The sequence below is a fragment of the Tauraco erythrolophus genome, chromosome 9 (genome assembly GCF_009769465.1).
Source record: "Tauraco erythrolophus isolate bTauEry1 chromosome 9, bTauEry1.pri, whole genome shotgun sequence".
NCBI lineage: Eukaryota > Metazoa > Chordata > Aves > Musophagiformes > Musophagidae > Tauraco > Tauraco erythrolophus.
Window position 1 is genome coordinate 37307390 of NC_141473.1, and position 19619 is coordinate 37327008.

General features: G+C 46.7%; 1 protein-coding gene across 1 annotated transcript; it reads right to left on the reverse strand.

Annotated features, from left to right (window-relative positions):
* Positions 1–4492: 4492 nt before the first annotated feature.
* Positions 4493–14182, reverse strand: TACR2 (tachykinin receptor 2). The gene is made up of 5 exons (XM_009988424.2): positions 13779–14182; positions 10075–10269; positions 6724–6880; positions 5932–6128; positions 4493–4688 (listed from the first exon to the last, which is right to left on the reverse strand). The coding sequence occupies exons 1-5, from the start codon at positions 14180–14182 to the stop codon at positions 4493–4495; spliced, it is 1149 nt and encodes a 382-aa protein (XP_009986726.2).
* Between the last annotated feature and the right edge of the window lie 5437 nt (positions 14183–19619).

Genomic DNA, 19619 nt, shown 5'->3' on the forward strand with positions numbered 1-19619 from the left:
CGAGGGTTTGATTTTGATCTTGCCTTTTGAGGACCTGGGTGCATAAGCTAAAGAAACCACAAAGCCAAAATCGGACCCAGCTTATTCCAAGGACTGAAGCGACAACAAAGTTCGTATACACTTGGTGTATCCTGTCCTCTGTCGAGTCAATGCCATTATTATATTTGCATACCAGTTGCATTATTTAAATTGAGAAGCAGTTAGGAAGGCGAAGCTTGAATGACATTCACAAGTCACGCCACTTTCTGCAAAGAGGGAGACCACACAGTAGTCCTTAATTCCCGCTCTTCTACCAAAAATGAATTTGAGATGTCTGCACGGTTTTCCCTGCCACCTTTTCCTACAGAAAGTAGATGGAAATTTGCAGGCTATTCCTCTTTGTCCTCATTCCACTCCCCTAAGATTTGGATTGCCCTACGTATCGACAACATTTCAGTATGCATTATGGTGCACTGTGAGTGAATGTTGTAAAGTAACATGTGAGTCACAGTCATTGCAGCTTTAAGTGTGTGTCTACCTGAACAATTGCATGCCCGACTGGTTTTGCAAAGGTAGAGAGTCTTTTTACTTTGCGCACTAGTAGCTCCAATACTAGTGTTACGTGATACTTGTGAAAATATTAAACTTTTTTGATGTGCGTTAACTGGTGTTTAGTGGTTCTTTCTGGAAGAGGTGCTGTTGGCTGGTGGCTTAGTGCTTTGGGAAGAGCTATTGTGTAGGGAGAGCTGCAACCTAATCCCAGTGGTGCCTGCGTTTTGTGTGTGTGTTTTTATTCCCGGGCATTCGGGGTCAGATTCAAACAGGGTGGATTTCACACAGGTCCCCATGCCTCGTGTTCCCTAATGTATTTCAGCAGAGGCACAGAGCTGACAGTGCCCAAATCTTAGGGTGCCTGTAGTTTGTCTGGGTGCATCTCACACCCTGGCATGAGACAGATTTGCAGTGCAGGAAAACCTCAGCCCACTGCATCAAAGCCAACGGGATGATATTAGGCTTTGCCAGATACACAGTGATGGATATGTTAACAGTTGCTGTGTCCCCGCAGAAGTCTGATGCCCGTCAGAGTCCATAACCTCCCTGTGTGCGTAGGGTTAACGTTGGCAGAATCACAGCGTCAGGTGCTCGTACACTGATGCTTTTGATGCTTTGCACATCCTGTGTTGGAGTTGTATACGAAAGCCCCTTCTGCATACACTGAAGTTGTGCTTCTCCAATAACTCATCTTACGTTACAGTTCGAATAGTCTCTGACGCCCCTGATGTGCAGCTATGACCCCAAATAGGAGACAGAAGAAGGTGAGAAAGTTTTTGGGCACACGGGACACGTCGCATTTTAATTGTTTGAAGGTTTGCAAATCTTATGCCTGCCCGTTGGCAGTGCTGTGGAGGTGGTGTGAGATGTGCCTGGGGACCTGGGTTTGGAGCTCGTCAGCATCTGAGGACTAGACTCAGTGCAGGATAGAGGATGAATGAGAAGCGGAAGTTAAACTTGGTCTCAGGGTGACTGTGAATTTTGGAGATGCTGGCATAGGTCGTTTTGTTTGTTGGATCCAGCTCATAACAAATAGGGAGTGAGTTTGTGTTTCTAACAGTGCAACTTTTCCTACTGTGGACCATAGGTGATGTACTCGGTAAGACACGGCAGTTCTTTTCCAAAGGGAGACCTGGTGGGATTTCCATTTCCCAGACTTACTTCCTACCCCTAGGAAACTGTTCCAAGTGAATCACAAGCTATAACTGTCCGAAGAAACGTCTCCAATGTTATCCAAGCAATGACTGAGATGTCTTACTTAAAGCTTGTAGGCTTGGTGAATAAAATCATAGTCCTTACTTGTTAAGCTGTAATTACTGCAATATGAACACAAAAACCTTATATTTCCTGGGGAAAAGACCATTTGCATACCACTGTTGTAATGTCATCTGCTCCTTACTCCTCTGGGGGTTCTCTCAGAAGCCTTTTGAATGGGTTTTAAAACAAGCAGACTTTGTTTTGTTTTGTTTTCTTAAGAAAATAGCAGAAGGCAAAATAAAGTGTTTCTGAACTTCTGAACCCCGTTCTGTGCTTTTTGTTCGTTCCTTTGCCGTAAAAATGAGATTCCAATGTTTTTCTTTACCGACTGCAGAGACTCCGTTGCTGCTCAGAGCACAAGTAACTGTGCAGAGGAGGGATTTATTGCTGACCTGGAGGTGTTTTACTGCTGCGTGGTATTTAATCATGTCTGTATTTATATGAAGAATTGCCTGTATTTACTATGGAGCACGGTGTTCCTGTTACCTCATATATCACAGGAAATAATGTTGTCTGCCTTGGAATGGCTTTTCTTCCAGTATCTAATGAGGGCTCAGAGCGTCTCTGCTTTCTTAACTGTTGCTGTTTCTAGCAGAGAAACTTCTCAGGATCTGCAGTGAGAGTCCTGCAGGGCGCGGGGAGCTTTGCTTGTGACCCGAAGAAATCATCCTCTGCTTTCTGCAGCCGATCAGGAGAGAGAGGGATGCCATGAGCTGTCAGAAACCATCAGTGCCTGTCAGGGACTGTGCGGGGGAGGCAGTGCCAGCACGTGCGTGACACTTGGGCATCTGAAATAGCCTCTGCCTGGCTGCTGAGGTGTGGTGGAAGGTGGAGGGGAGGATGGGGTGCTCAAGATAGGCCTGTTTGGTCTAAAAAGATCCGTGTTAGAAAGCTGCAGGATTTAAAGGGTTTAAAGGCCTTTGAATCACGTTGGCTGGGCATCGGAGAGGTGCATCTTATGTATATGAAACAGTGAACCCTGCGTGTGGGTGTCCTTTGGTTCCTCGGAGCAAGAGTCTTTGCAGCCTCTCATCTGATCCCAGAGACGTGTGCCTTGCACAGCATCCCTCCCAAGTCGCTTTGAAACCCTTTCACCAGGCAGACTTGGTGGTGGCTGTCTGTAAGTGCCTCTTCTTGCTCTCCCTCTGCCCTGCACGCGCCCCAGCGGTGCCGTCTCGGGAAGAGCAGGCTGGGCAGTTAAGAGGGCTGGTGAGGTAACATCTAGGCTTAGAAACTGCCTCCTGCAATGATTTAAAATAATGAACCTTCTGGAATGATTTAAAACAATGAACTTTTTAAGAAGTGCACACAACCCTGTGCTGTGTTGTCCCATTAGTGAGACAAGTTTGTTGGGCCTCTGTGCAACATAATTGTTCCCAACAGTAGCCAGGGAGATGATGATTAAGTGGAGAAGAAAGGTGTATCTGCTGGTTCCTGTGGATTCCTGCAGAATTTAAGCCTGGCAATGCTTTGTAGTTTTGCTTTCACAGAGCAAAAGGGAATATTTCAAATAACTGGATCTTGTTGACCATTGTAGGAGCTTTTTGTATGCTAAGGTATGGCTCTGTGATATTATATACAAACCTGCCATGAAAGGTGAGGGTGATTGCGAGGAGCTACTTAATCACACCGGTATTAAACGCTGCATTACTTTTATTTAATGTTTATATTTCAGCTTCTCCTGTTTTGCATGCCTGCACATAACATCTCAGGCTTTGAAGATGGCATATTGCAGCCTTTATTATCGTATCTGAGAAGAGAAGCACAGTGATAATAAAAATGGGGTAAGTCTGGAAAGGGAAGATGAAGGGACTATCTGGGAAAAGACAGCAATGGGTCAGGCTGCGGTCAGGACTAACAGGAGGTAAGGGAGGTGGATTCACATAGGATTCATGAGCCCTGACCAAGCCAGTGAGCGTCCAACACCTGGCTACTGACCCTTCAGAGAGCCTCGCTCTCCAAATTAGGCACCGCCATTAACAATGTGGAGTTGGAGGAATCACTTGGGCACAGTTTAATAGGAAAATGACATCGTATTTTGGTACAAGGTTATAGAAATCCATGCAACGACGACATCTTAAGGAACTGTTTCTTGCTTTTATCTGATGAGAGATGGTGCTGGTGAAATTGCAGGCATGAAAATCCTAGAATTCAGAAAATTTTCAGGTCAGGCTTTTCAGTCTGGATCTGTTAGTATTTGCCTTTGTCATAAACAAGCTTTACTCCAGAGTCTTGTCCACCTTGGGACTGCTGAGCCATGGGACTTAGCTGCCCACGCAGCTTCAAGGGTCCATCCAAACTGGGCCAGATGTGCCCCAGCCTTTCTGCTCCATCACCTCTTTTCCAGATTTAAGTGTCTTGGTGGAACAGAAAGCAGGAGATTGCTATCTGGAAGAGAATAATTTATATTCTACTGATTGGCACTGCCTTAGGCTGCTTCGCTGCCTTCTTGACCTCATGGGAAAAATCTGTTCTGTATTGCAGTTGTTGGTGTAAGGGAGGGCTGAACTTGCATCCGTAGCTGGGTGGTATTTGGACCTATGTGGATATAAGTATTATCAGCAGACTGCTTTCAATGCTGATGGCATCTGAAAAAGTCTGGTAGGAAACAGTTGCTCCAGAAAAAAAGACCTGCTTCAGGCTTCTACTAATCTGCTGCCTTGAAATGGTGGATTAGGATAGAGCCAGAACCAGGAGGAGAAAATCAAAGCGTTAGTTGGGTGAGGGTAAATGATGTCTTCTCTTTCTCATTCAGTTGAGTTTCTGTGTTGAAACTTGTTGTTCTTGACTTCCTGTGGGTCGTCTGGTAAAGAGATGGGGACGTAAGTTTAAGTTTGTCTTTCTCAGTTGCTTTTATGCATGGACACCACCGGAAGGCTAATTTGAAGCCAGAACGGAACCTGTAGATGTCAGAAAAGAAATTAAATGGTGAAATGATCTTTTTAATTGCCCAGAGAAAGAAAAAATGCATGACTTGGTTCTACCTCTGAATGACCATGGAAATAAAAAGTCTCTATTGAAATCAAAGAAGCAAGGTGAAGAGCTAAATATATAAAACCATGGAGGAAAAGCAATAGGAGTTTATGATCAGATTTCCTTATATTTTAAGTAAATACATAAGATCAGTGAAATGGCAAGATGTTTGATGTGCTCAGTAGGTGATGCTGGTAACAGTATTTGTGAGAAGCAGAGCATCTGAGGAAAATCCGTGTGTTTACCCACTGGAAACTTTTTAAAGACCCATGAATAATTAAATGAGGATGGTGTCTGCTTTCTGAGAGAGGAGGAGGAGGATGCGTTTGTGAGTTTCACGTTAAACGCAGATTGGCTGCACGGGCTGCAGAACTGCCTTCCTTTGCGAGCGAGCATCGCTCTGCAGTTCGGCATCGTACTGTGGAGTTCCAGGGATGCTGCACTGGAGGTGGTGTGCTGATAGGTGTCTGTGACCCTTAGAGCTCACTGCTCGTCAGCGAGGCTGGAGAGAGATGCGGGTTAGGGAGAGGTCTGCAGGCAGGATTTGGGATGGAGATGCGCAGGGCAGCCAGAGCAGCACCCTACGCTCAGCCACCCGACGCACCAGCATCCCGAGAGCAGCCCGTTCTCAGCGCAGAGCAAGAGAGACATCTCTTGGCATGACGAGGCTGTGCTCTCCCAGCTGCTCGCTCCTACTGGTTGTGTGTCCAGACGGGAATCTCGGCAGATCACCCGTGGGCTGCTCCTGCTCCTCGTGAGGGTGAGTCGTGGGGGGCTCAGGGCTGTGCTGGGGGGTGGCTGCGCGGGAGAAGCGAGTGGCTGAGCCAGCCTGGCATCAGGCCAGCAGATGCGTTGCAGGGATTACAAATTCCTCCCTCCTCCTTTGGAAATACGGTAGTCTGCGTGTGGAAACTGGTGCAGTTGTGGCTGTGCTGATCATACGCCCGCTGCCTGCGCTTTATTGGGAAGCAGAAAATCTTAAGGATTGAGTTAAAATCTCAGTTGCACGGTATGGCTAATCTCACACCATCAGCAGAGTATATATTAACTTTTCTCTACCACGCATATGTACTGCAGTTGAAAATCACAGTTGTTGTCACCTCCAGAGATTTATGCTTTTTCAGACTGAGATTCTCGTTTTCACTGCGCACACATGTGCACGCTACTCACCTTTGGTTAAGACAGCAGTATATGATGGGGTTGTACATTGTCGAACTCATGGCAAGCAGAAAGATTGCGAGATAAACCTGCTGAATGTACTTCTGCTGGTAGATGTCTTCCTTGAAGCTGCCCAGGATGAAGTATATGTGATAGGGCAGCCAGCAGACAGCAAAAATGATCACAACTACCACCATGGTCTTCACAAACTAGAAAAACAAAACCAGTGTGTGATTCCTGGGCCTCTGAGTGACCGACTGAACTTGCTGGGGAAATGGGAAGCCCTGCTTTTGCTTTGGTTTTGCACATGGCATGTAGACCTGGGCTGCTACGGCAAAGAAACGAGCCTCGATGATGTAAACTGGGAACAGGATGAGAGTTAGAGCAAACATTTCCCGGTGCACTGAGTGGACTTTCTGCATAGGAACTGCTTGCAGCTACATCAGAAAGATGTGCTAGGGAAACGCGAGATCTGCTGTTACACCAAAACCTCCCCACCCCATCCAGAGTTTTTCCTGGGTTTATCCTGTGACGTGCAGATTCCCTGGACACTGGGATTTACTCTTTAAGGACTGCTGGGAACTGGCTTGCTGCCTACTGACGTGAGCCCTTCTTCCTGGGCTCGAAGATCACCATTTTTTTCATACTTGCTGGATAATGCCCTTTACACCCGGCCCAAAATATGTTGTCAACCTTTTAGGCCCAATCCCACAAGATTTTGTATCAAACACAAGCTCTGTTTTGGAGTTGGAGCCAGCAGGGCTGGTGCGCTGGGGGTAATTATTTTTAAGTTTCGCTTCTGACCTTTTTTTTGGCATTAACTTGGTGTTCGTAGCGGGCTCTGTTAAGGTGATTGCCTGGAACCGCGCTGCTCCACAGAGTAATTCCTATAATGCTGTATGCAACAAACATCACCATTAAAGGCAGTAAATAAATCAACACGATCACTGCAATGTGATACCTGAAAAAGAAGAACAAGCAGGTTTTCATAGTCAGTACATCTCCTGAAGGGCTCTTTCAGAAATTGTCTTTTGGACATGTGTGTCTGGCTCCCATTAACTTCAGCCCCAAAGCATAAAGAAGCAGAAATTTTGCCTACAAACATCATTGCAGGGACTTCTGTAAACAGGAAAGGCTCATCTCTCTTGTGTTGTGATGATTAGTCCTTGGACTGGATTCACTGCTCTTTGGAGACAGAGTAATATCGTTTTTCTTTTATCAAGAGGGTTACGTTCCGTGGCCACCTGCCCTGAGCTTTGCTATCCCACTGCAGTCAGGAGAGAGAGAGACGTTTGAGACTTGTGGCTGTAAAAACACGAACCTTTAAATCACGGATATGGAAAAGGAATATTCCGAAAACTACGGAGTAACTTGACGAATGCAATAGTGGCAACAGTGAAAAAACCTGGATTGGGGACTGCAAAATGAGCTGGCTGCTAACAGGGTGCACAAAGTCATCAGGGAAGACTCTGCAGATAGCGAGGACGGAATGTTGCCTGCTTAGAGCGTGCAGAAAGTGAGTGGCAGTCATTGCTGCATTTGTGTTGCTGGCTGGTTTTATTTGTGTGTGCACACACAGTTATGAGTTGCCAACAGGCTGCTTGGTTACTGCTCCAGCCGAAAGCGCTGGCATCTCCTTCGGCTGTATTTTAGCTCAGCCCTTCCTAGCTTTCCATGTTATCCCGCAAGCTTCTGCTCGTTCCCTCACGCTGGGGTTTGATTATTTTAAGGAACCACCATTTATGGGGAGGGAACAACATGCTCGCTGGCTTACAGCAGCTGTCAGATTAACATAAACAGTGTAAAAACTAGGATTAGGCAGGAGGGCTCTGGCACACGCTGCTGGCAGTGACCACAAAAGGCTGGGTGCAAATGGTCTTTCTCTGGGGCCACTTGCCGCGTTAGCGAGCGGGGTCAGCTGCTTTGCAGAGCGCGGTTGAAACGGGTGGTGGGGTGCCGCTTGGTGGTGTTTGCTCCTTGAGGGGGGGGGGGGGGTTGCAAATACCAGAACGGTGGCTGCGCAGAGAAAAATATTCTATTTGTGATATGTGGCGAGTTTATCGCTGCCTGTTTGCCACCCTTCCCAAGTCTCCTCGGAGGGGTACCTCTTTTGAAGGTCTAATACCGTGTGTGGAGCGCAGCAGAAACCCAAAGCCCTTTTAGAGTTCCCATCCTGGGAGGAGGAGGAGAGGATGGGAGCCTAAGCTCGAGCGCGTAGCAAAAAGAAACTTGTAGTCTTGTAGTTTTGCTACTTTGCTGCAAAATTAGCCTGTCACCTGAAAAAAAAATCCTCTGTGGTTAAGGTTCTTTATTTTGGTTAAAATTCTACAAATTTAGTCCCTTCGTATCCAAGATTTCTCGGGCATTGGCAGTCACAGTATTGGTCATTATTTGTTTTTTTTTTTAACTTGTTTCTGTCATAATTATACACATTTTTCCTGCAGAAAAGAATTCTCCTTTGTTCCAAAGTCTAGAAATCTTGAAAATCTTTGACATCAAATCTTGAAAGCTGGTTTTATTTGGAGGACCCACGGTCAACAGAGGAACCCAGTTCTCCATTTATTTGTGTTTTTCTTTGAATTTCTTATTATTGCTTTTCCTCTGTATTTGGACTAGCACGAGTGGCTGTACGTGGCTTTTTCTCCCTGGTCTGTGTTGCAGCCATTCGTCCGGACAGATCCGTCACTCAAGATGATTTCTGGGGAGCGCTGCTTCCAACTTCCTTTCTAGGAGAGCTACTGAAACGTGCAAATCTGAGGCCATTCAGGCAGAGTGAGCTGGTGGATGAAGTGATTTAATGTGTTTGGGAGCTGCTGCTCTTCAGCTGGGGATTTCAGAAAGAACCTGCCCTGTTATTTGCCCTATTCAGGACCCAACTTTTCCAGCTCGCAGAGATTTTGTCGGCATGCTCGTAAACTCTTGTTTGAATCCTTCCCGAACAGTGGACGAGGGAGAAATAAACCTAAATCTTTTCATCTGAATGGAATAGTCATCAGTGACTTATATGTAAGTGATTATCTGCTATCCCTCCTTCTCAATCAATAGGAGCCTGGCATATTGTGTTCCCCAGCATGTGCCATGGGGGGTACCAACGAAGGAGCCCCAGGAGGAGCATCACCCAACATAACGTGAGCCTGATTTTACTCTTTGCTCTTCTGTGACTCTGGAGACCGGGGACAACTGACTGCCAGTGGCTGAATACGCTGCAGCTCAGCTAAACGTTCATGAAGCTCCTGGAACCTGGCACATATTAGCGTGAAAACCAGTTAGTTTGGAATAACTAACTGTAGGAGGCGTCCAGCTGTCTGCCAGAGGTAGTGACTGCGAAGGGAAAAATGTCCCTGGTTCATGGAGCTGGGCAAAAGCATACACGGTGAAGAATGGATGTGGGGAGCTTAGCACTTGGTTTTGGTTTGAAAAATTGTTTCCATTTTGTTAATCAGTTTGTTCCTTTCCTGCAGTTCTTCCCTTACTACTTTGGGTAAATATGTTTTGCTTGATAAGTTTCTCAAACTGCTCTGTGTATCGTGTGCTTTGAATAATGATTAATCACAGCAGATCCCCTAAAAGCAGAGTATGGCTTGTTTCATCTGTCTGAACAATCTTGCTTTAAAGCAGGAGGAAATTGCTGTGAGGGTTGGGAGCTTTTGGGAGCGCAGATGTGTGCTCAGATAAGTCAGTCTATAAAACCTTACGATGTTTGAAATATGCTTCTCTTCCCCCTCGCCCTGCACCAAAAAGCAGCATAATTTTTAGCTAATTATGTGGCTTCTTAGCATTAAAGATATTGAGTTTCTCCCTCCCTGACGGAGGGAGAAAATCCAAAATCTTTGGAATCAGGATTTATTGCTCCTTTAGAGACTTTTCGTGCTGGATTCTCTTACATCCCCCCTGTATTTAGGGTTTCTAGACCTTATAACCAGTTTTCAAAGCAGGGGAGGATGGTGCATCACCCTTCTTTAACCCTGAGCCATGATCACCTGGCAACTTTTTCCACAGCTGGCTTAAACTGAGCTTAGATGGGCTGCCCCAGACCCGTATACCCCTGCTGCGTGGTTCCCCCCTGCCCTCTCTCCCAGTATTGCCTGTAGCCAAAAGTTTGGAGATGACCTAGTTAACTTTTGCATGAATTGGGAGTTATCTCGTTTCTCTTACGTGAGCTGGTGCTTGGATCCGACGTCGTCGGGCCAGACGACGATGCATTTTGTCGTTCCGTTGTCCATCATGATCTCGGCGTAGAAGCACTGCGGGAAGGCGAGCCCAAATGCCACCAGCCAGATGATGCCTATGATGACTCTGGTGCTTCCAGCAGAGAGCCTGGGCTTGAAGGGATGAATTATTGCCACGTACCTGCCAGAAAAATAGGTAATGCTTTTACAGTTGCATTGGTAAACTGTACAACAAATATAACAAGTGTAAAAACTCACCAGGATGGGATAATGGGCTTTATTTATAGACACATTTTGGTAGGTTCCAGCCTATAAATAATTAGAAGTTAACCCTTTCTGAAGAGAATGATTGCAAGTCTTAGGGTAGAATACATTAAACCCATGTGGATGGATGCTTCTGGTGTGCGGAGGAAGCAGTCATCTATGCCTTCTGCATATGGTCTTCGAAAGTTTTCCTTTTACTTTGAAATTTTTTTTCTAAACTGCTTTTTCAGATGCTTTATGTGTTTGGTCTGAAATGTCATGCTGGGAACTGTTTGTGTTAGTTTGGCGTTACACACTGTTTAATACTGTGCCCTTTTCTCCTTCTTCTACCAAAAAAAAACCCCGGGCACTCTGTTTCCCCCTAATTACGTCAATCTCCTCTGACGCCTCATATTATCACAATAGCAGATTGGGGTTTCGAGTACCCTTTACACTGAATTTTCCCCCACTGATTTTAAGCTGTGGAAAACTCATGCACCATCCACCTCTGCCTGTAAATGCTTGAGCACTTGCGCTCGCGGTGGAAAGGGAAGGCTGACCCTTTCGTCCCACACCTGCTCAGAGCCCTCATGGCACATCTGACTATTGGATTACTTGGGAGCCCAGGGCGCTCTCTGGTTTTAAGTTCCCCATGTAGAAATGCATGGTATCGTAATGAGTACATAATCAATTATGCATTTCTTGTCATGCTTTCCGTACGCTTTGTCATGGCTGTTACAAAGGCAAAATAGAGTGGAAAATGCCAATTGCCTCCTGGTTTTCATAGCGACAATCTGACAAACTCTGTGCTGTCTCTTGGCCAGGCTGTTGGGAGGGAGCTCTGCCCGGCTGCTGCGGCAGGACGGAGGGCGGCTGCACGGAGAGACAGCGCAGTAAGTAAGCCAGAACCGCGCGGCAGCAGAGCCTTATTTAGCTACAAAATTTTCATGTCACCTTGCTTTTCTTCAGCTCGTTGTAAGGCTGAAGAAAATGTTGTTATACAATGCTCAATCTGCTCAGGAAGGAATTCTGGATAACGTTTGCCCACGGAAGTGCCCAAATCCATGATCCGTGGCTCTTGGTGAATGGCAAGCCCTGGGCATAAGCGGTGCCGCCGAAGCAGCCTGATGCAGCAGCCCGTGTTGCAGATATCGAAGGTGTTACAGGGCTGTGGGTGGAGGCTTTCCCACTCAGCCAGGGGTGCACCCCCGAGGCGAGCCACACTTTTAGGCAAGCTCCTACAAGCTGGGAGATTTACCATATCTGCTGAGATCTCCTGGCTGCTGTTGCTGTGTGGCAGGGCTGCCTTTGGCTGCTCGTGCTCCCTGTGCCCTCTCTCCGTGCCCCGCTCCCTTTGACATCCCAGGACACTGGGACCACGCTCCCGGCATCCTTCCTCCGGTCCTCATCCCACACAGACAAAACAAGCTGGGTTTCGGACATCCTTGCACACTTTCCGAAGGGGGCCTAGGAGGCTTTGCTAACTGGAGTGTGAAACTCGATCTGATGTACTACATTTCTGCCTGGAGCACTGCGGAAAGTGTGCAGTGGAAACAGCTGCTCCAGTACACAGAGCAGCTTGAAACGGGGGAAAAAGAGTGGTCCTAAACCCAACGGTGAGCAGTATTGCCAGGGCCTTTTACATGGCAGGCAAAGATGACTTATAGAGCTGTCACTTCTTAGCCTCCTTCCTTACAATAAACCACTTCAAAAGACATTGTTTTATCAAAGTTAAACAACGGAGCCCGAGTGAACACAGGTTCTCATAACAATAAATGGAAGCTGCGAGTTTCCAGGAGACAGTGTCAAGATCTATTTTAAGACTAAGCAAAGAATAGCTAAATATGGTTTGCAGCAAGATGGCAAAGTTTCTTTCTGATCTGTGCCATGTGACTAAAGAGATTTTGGCTGTATAGGTACTTTCATCAAAAGTGTCCAAGGAACAAGAGTAGGGAGACATGAGGACAAGCTGAAACGGATTTAAAAAAAAAAAAAAAAAAATTTCTTTGGCAGACCAGATGTATAAAATAGCAATTACCAACAACCCTTGATTTAAAGCCAGGAACAACAAAAGAGTATTCCAGTCTAAAACTGAGCTGCCGTTGCTTCTAAATAGGGATTTGCTTTCATCTGGACAACTGCAGGCTGATAAATACATCCCTCATCCCTGTGCTTATTAACGACCTGCTGCCCTGTGCCGTGGCAGGTGCGTGTCAAGCCGGGCCATATCCGCAGCTCCGGTGCGGGTGCAGTGGGCGTTCCATGCTCACGGGGCAAAGCCGTCTTTCTCCTGCTAGTTTGTTTATCTGGTTTGATTTGTCTATCGATTGCTTCCTGAGGCTGGGTGTGCCGGGGTGAACCGAGCTGCGAGGAGGCGTGGGAGTGACTCCGATGACTCACGGAGCAATGCTTTTCGGATGGCTCCAGAGGGACCCTGGCTCCGCTCCCGAGGGAGCTGGAAGGGCCCTTCGTGGATACGTGCGCTTGATAAGGAACGGAGGAATCCTGAAGGAAACTGCAAAGTCCACAGGAGGGCTTGATAAAGGACTGCCAGGTATTTCTGCACGCCGGGTTTGGCTGCCCAGGGAAAGAATTTGCCATGGGATTGTAGCAGGGATATAGGATAGAAAAGATACAGATATTCCCAGTGCCAAGGCAGAGAGTGGAAGAAACAGAGGGAAGACAGGAAGGATGGAAGGAAGAGTGCCTAGACGGGAGATTAACCTCATCTACTTCTTTTACATGCCATTGCTGTTAAAGAGAGGAAATTCCCATGGACTTTTGGCCACTTTCTAGTAAAAAGAAAAACATCGTCACGCTACTTAACAATGAGCTGTAAACACATTCAGACTCTGCAAATTTCAGCTCGAGTAAGAGAGACTTGGCAGATGCAAGAGAGTATTATGAAAATACCAAATTAACTCAGAAGTCAAACAAAATCACTGTAATTACTTTCCTCCCTCTTGGAATAAGTCATTATTGTGAACTACTGGAGCAGGCTCTGCCATTTCTGATCCAATTCCCATTATTTCTGGTGGCTTGCTGGACTCACAAGTGGGATTGTGGATCCTGCAACATATTCATATTGCTCCAGCTCTGTCCAAACGAGAGGTCTTTCTCATTGTTTAAAAAGAAAAAAAAAAAGAGTTTGCAGGATGACTGGGAAACAATTTATGATCAGTAACACGGGAATAATAAAATACCAGCCACTTCCACTTTATATGAAACATTCAGGTGCGATTCAGACCAGGGATAAGAGAGAAGAGCCTTCCTTTCACGCCATAAATAGCATCTGACACCCATAGTCCATTTGCCTGGCACTCCTCCCACTTTGTTGATAAGGCACCTGGCACGGTAGGTGGGGGCCAATTGCCAAAAGTTATTGCAATAATTTTTTATAACTTACAGTGAATTTTTCAGACCTCGTCTTCTCAGTTTGCCTCTTACCTCTCTGCAGCCACGGCTGTCATGGAGTAAATGCTCACAAACATCGCGGTGATGGGGAACCAGTTCTGAAACCTGCAGAATTCCTCGCCAAAATACCAGACGTTGTGACTGGCGTAAATAAAATTGAAGATGGTATTGAAAGCGGACATCAGCAAATCCGAAAGGGCCAAATTAACAATAAAGTAATTGGTAGCAGTCCTCATTCTCCTGTGCGCAAGAATAATCCAGATGATGGTGACGTTGCCAACGATGGATGTGATAACGATGAAGGAATAGGTGATAGCCCACAAAGCAATTTGCCATCCTGGCTGGGTAAATTGGGTTACTGGTGTCCAATTGCCACTCTCCTCGAGGGAATCAGCCTGCAAAATGTTGCTAGCATTTAAAACGGAAAAAGCGCTCATGGTTTTTTTCTTCGGCTAAGCGTAAAATAAAATCTTCTGGCATCTGCTCGTTTTCTTGCAGTAGATGCTGGTGCTGTGAATCCCCATGCATATGACTAAGTGCTGTTAAAAAGACATCGGGATGAGATGTCTCATGTCCTCTCATCCTGTTTTCCAAGTGATGCAATGCAGTTCCTGGAGGAGATGAGCGATAGCGAGGGCCTCCTCCTTGCCTGGCATTTTAACCTATGCTCGAAGAGCGAAAATTAAAGAACGACTCTCCCCCTTTGAGTTTCTTTTTCCTCTAAAAAAGAAAGAAAAAAGGAAGAAAAAAAAAAAGGTAGGAAAAAAAAAGGAGGGGAAGAAGGTGTTTTCCGGGTCAGTGACAGGCGATGTCTTCCTTTAGATAATTTTTAAGGCCAAGAAAATATAAATGGCAGTATCAAGCCAGAAAATACTTCAATCCGAATGGAAATCCTTCTTTTTCAGGGCAGCAGTTTTCCAAGGCACCAGGCATCTGAATCCTCCGCAGTGGGACTGAGGACGTGTGGTTTTCTTCGCCCGTGTAAGTGTTAAGCGCGAGGCAGGAGCCCTGCTGGGATAAATTCTCTGCAGGGTTTAAGGGGACTTTGAAAGGAGGTGGAGTCTCTTGCAGGCAAAAACTAAACAACCAATTTGACATCAAATGAAACGTGGCAAAGTGGTACTTGAAAATTTTTTTTTCCCTCCTTCTCCGTTTGTTTTGAAATAATCTCTGAAACGGACATGCTGCTATGTCGGGGTTTATAAGCTTAAATGCAAGGGTAGCTACTTCACTGGGTTTACCAGTCCTGCAATCCTTGCTTTTTCAGGACCCTCCCTGGCTTCCTTGCTTTTTCAGGACCCTCCCTGGCTTCACGCGAGCTCTCGTAACAAGAAAGAAACAAAATACATTCAACGCAATTTTAGCAAGGTCATCCTGCAACTATTTGGAGGCTTATCCACATTTTTAATACATTTTACTTAACGGTGACTGCCCTATGACATACAACTCGACCAGCCATATTTAGTAGACTTGGCAGGATTTACTTTCTTTAAATTACAGCAGTGTGTTGGTGCTTGAAGGGTCGCCGGCGAATAATGCCAGGAGATATCGTAATGCGTTTGTGAAGGAGGCATCTACCCCTTCGGATCGCTGCATCCCCTTTTCCAGCCTGTGCTGCAGAAAATTATTGGCCTCACACATACAAGAAAGAGTTATCTGGTCCTTGTAGGAAAGGAGAAGCCCTGACTCCCATCTCTGCTCAGCACTCAGCACTCCTGCTCGCTGTCAGCTTTGTGGTCAGTGACATAAACATAAGCAACACGTTGAGGCTGAGATTTCAGAGTTCTTGGCACCGGCTCATGGCTGCTCTGCTGGAAGTTAAAAATGTTTCAGGTATTAAAACCTGTTTTCAGGATTCAGAAAGCTGCTGACGAGCAACACAATGGAAAAACTTCCCCCGTGCGTGCGGCACTGGGATGGCAGTGATTTTCCAGCTCCTGTAGTTGCTGGAGCTGCAGCTGTGCCAGGCTTCCCTGTAACAAGGCAGTGTTTATCGGTTCAGGATCCTTTCCACCAGCTCAGCCTGGACTCTCTCCTTGCTTTCATTAATTTCTGGAGGTAGCCTTTAGTTAACCCATCACCTAACCACCCCAAATCTTTAAAGCAGGTCTTCTCTGATATGGTATTACCCAAGCGTTGTTTTTAGAAATTAATACCTACATGTAATATCTCCTTCTCCTCACGATGGACTTTCCTGCAGGTAATCCTGCTCACGGCCTTACCCAGAAACTGCAAAATTACACTTGCATGTATCTTCTCATGTGCATTGTAAAGCTGTTCCAGGTTCTTCTTGAAACAGCTCATTAAACAGCTTATGAACCTTACATTTTCTGTATGCCATCCAGGAGGGCTTTTCATTTATTTGCAATATGAATTCAACAGCTAATGGTGTTCTTCAGATTTTTTTTTTGTTTGTTTGTTTGGCTGGCTCAAGTGTCTCCAAATTGCGAGGAGAATATGAGCGAAAACCTCCATATGTTTAGCTGAGAGCAGAGCTAAAGTGCTTTATCAGTCTTTGCTGTAGAAAGAAAGCAGAACAAAAGCAAGCACCTAGAAAAAGGACTGTATTTTCTGATGTTTCAGTGGTCAACCTGAAACCTCTCTTGGCTGACTTTGAATTTGAAGACCATCAGGGTGCCAGCACTTCCTAGTAACCTTCTTCTGAACCATCTGCCCCAGTCCCTGATCTGTTACTCAGGCAACAAGCGGAGAGCAGCCACCCTTTGGTCAACATTTCATCATATAAGTCAGCAGGGACTTGCTTGAGTTTATACACACCCACACCTTTTAATCCTTTGCTGGTGGTGCATGGACGAGGTTATCATCCTGGAGCCCAGCCAGCATGTGCTATTGGCCTTTTGCTTTGCAAATTGGAGCAATTTTTTTTACAAAGGCAGGCTCCAAATTCCTCGGGAAAGTTGCACTTGCCTGGGACTACAGGCAATACCCACCTCTCCAATGACTTTGGAGTTTTCTGAGAGCAGGGATTTGGGTTTGGCTGGTTTCACTGCTGTTTTTATTACAGGCAGGATTGTTCGAGGCAAAACGTTGCCGTGCTGAGTCACCGATCCCAGGCCTGAGCAAAGGGTGAGAGATGCAAACAAACGATGCAGGTTTGGAAGGGCGAATAAGGTGCATTATGTCCTTTGGAAAAATAATACCAGGTCATATAGGCAGTAGAGGTTTAATCATGTTGCACGTTGAATTTGGCTCTGGGAGGATGGATCTTTGTCCGGGGAACAGCTCTGAGGGCAAGACGTGAGGACCATAAGCATCTATCTTGGGTGGAGAAACATGCAGCTGGACTGCAGCTTTATTAGCCAGGCTGGGGCTGGAAGAAAGTGGCAGAAATGCTGCTGGTAGCTCTGGAGATCTTAAGGTCTTTCTGACACTCCTCGGTGCAGGGCTAGCTGCGAGTTCACTTCCCTTTTCTGCAGATCTCCTAATGGCCTGGGTCAAATGCTCTGCAGACCACAATTTTTGAAGACCGTCCGTGGGATCTACCATGCCTTGTACACACTTACAACAACCTCGGTAGCCCTGAAGGTGAAGGGAGGAAACGTGGAAGTTACTGATCCTTAGCGTGAAGAAAACCACCGCTAGTTGAGCCATTGGATGGCCTCCGGAACAGATGCTGTAACACGTGATCGGCCTCGATGCTGGCAGAGATGCCAAACTCTCAGCTGGAAAAACGTAGCTCTGTGCTGCATTGGGCTGAGGGGGAGAGAGTGCAACCAAGAAGGACCCTCAGCACTGCAGGCAATTCATAACATCTTTCTTTAAACCACCGTTTGCTGCTAAACTATACTGATTGGGTCCAGAAATCTCACCATTTCGTTGTCTAGACAAAGCCTGGGATTCAGACAAAGAAAAGCATTATTAAATTATTTTCATACGGTTTTGTAACAGAAACCTGTTTTGATGTATTGGCTCAGTTCAGAGTGAAAACAACAGGAAAATGTAATCGGCTTCCCCATCCAGCCAGCCGTGCCCTGAAATTTTATTTGCAGAAATCACAGCACAAATGACAAGATAAGGCATTAGGACAGTCAAGCCAAAACTATTAACTTAGTTAAATACACAAACAAGGAAAACACATAAGTGGCGAAACATGTTTGGATGTGAACCATGCCCATGAGACATGAAGAACGCACGGTAGGCTCCCAGTTCCCGGCGCTTACGTGATACACGATGCGATTTCCAGCCTGCCCGCCATTGGTAAGTGTCAGGGATATTTGCAAATTTGTCTGAAAATTTTGTTGATGATATTTAAGAAGGTGAGTGTTCTAGGACATTGTATTACGTGTTATCGTCAGAAACCGAAGAAGTGAGGAGCTGTTCTGTTGCTGGCAGGGACCTGGGCTGGATTATTTGTTTCCCAGAAGCAGGATTTAGCACTGCGTGCAAAAGCAATGTCACTTTTTATAACAGAATTATCCAGGAATATTTTTTAGGCTTTATAAAGGAGGTTTTGGTAGCATCTACTGGTGTATTGTACATAACTAACAAAATGATGTGTGACGGACCACTTATACAGTTTTAAACGCACGGCTCGGAGGTTTTCCAGTCTCTTTACTAGCAAGAATAAATGCTGCCACACTTCATCTTCTCTGATACCAGACACTAATTTTTAATGCTGTCTGTCTCCACTGTGGGCCAGGATGCAACAACCAACTCTGTGACAGTTGTCTGCCACTTTGAATGAGACTTTTTTCCCTGAGGAAAATAGTCCTTTGTGGGGCAGGAGTGCAGCGCTGCCGGCTTGAAAGGGCTTATTTCATCTCGTAGGCATGAATGGCGTTTGCAGTTCATGATCGCTGTGTAAGACCCAACACTGACCCACTGTCAGCCGTGGTGGGACGTGGATAAATGTCGGCGTAGGCAGAAAACGCGGCTGGTGCAATGTGCCCGTTAACTGTTGCACTGGTACAGGGTTATTTGCAGGACGGGACCCTCTTTGCACGGGCAATTGCCTGGGTGTTCTAATGAAAGGTAAACGCTCTGGTATTGCTCAGTGGTGCCGCTGTAAAGCGTAGGGATTCTGCTTTGAAAAATTCTTCCCTCTGAGGGTGGTGAGACACTGGACCAGGTTGCCCAGGGAAGCTGTGCCTGCCCCACTCCTGGAAGTGTTCAAGGCCAGCTTGGATGATGCTTTGAGCAACCTGGTGTAGTGGAAGGTGTCCCTGCCCATGGCAGGGGGGTTGGAACTAGATGATCTTTGAGGTCCCTTCCGACCCAAACCATTCTATGATTCTATGTATGCTTAACCAAAAAACCCAGCACCCAAGCAGCAGCTTCCTATGTACGTATTTCTGTCTGTGCTGTCTTAAATGGCAACGGCAGAAGTTTGTGGACGCGTGCGTTGCTCCGGGCTCCGGCAGCAGTGTTCGATGGAGCAGCGATATTTTCTCTTCTGTCTGAGCAGCGATATTTTATTTTTTTTTTTTTTTCCCGAAGCCTCCAGCTGCGGGCTTAGTCCCGCACGAGCAGCCCCTCGGCAAACAGCCCTTTGCAAAGGGACTTGTGCAAAAAAAAAAAAAAACTGAAGAAAAGCCGCAGCCGGGAGCTTTTCATTTCGCTTATGACATTTTCTCGTGTCCCCCCCGCCCTCCCCGTGTTATTTGCGTTCCTCCGCCGTGCACCCACTCGCGTAAACCCCCCCCCGCTCCGCCCCCCCCCGCCTCGCCGCGCCGGTCCCGCTGCCGGAAGCGGCGGCGGTGGATGGGGGGGGCGGGTTGGAGGCGGGGGGCACCCCCGGACCCGCCCGGCGGGGCGGCCGCTCCCTGCCGAAGCCACGGGCCGCCGGGAAGCGGAGGGGAGGGGACGGGGAGGGGAGGCGGCCGCGGGCGGCGGCAGGTGCTGCGGGGCGGGAGG

What these genes read in the sequence shown, in the direction of transcription:
- TACR2 (XM_009988424.2), bottom strand. Translation starts at nt 14,182, where the DNA reads ATGAGCGCTTTTTCCGTTTTAAATGCTAGCAACATTTTGCAGGCTGAT. An exon ending in AAGTTAATGCCAAAAAAAAG is followed by an intron (nt 6,129 to 6,723) that starts GTCAGAAGCGAA and finishes TTGTTTTTCTAG; the next exon opens with TTTGTGAAGACCATGGTGGT. An exon ending in TACTGCTGTCTTAACCAAAG is followed by an intron (nt 4,689 to 5,931) that starts GTGAGTAGCGTG and finishes TGACATCTACAG; the next exon opens with GTTCCGTTCTGGCTTCAAAT.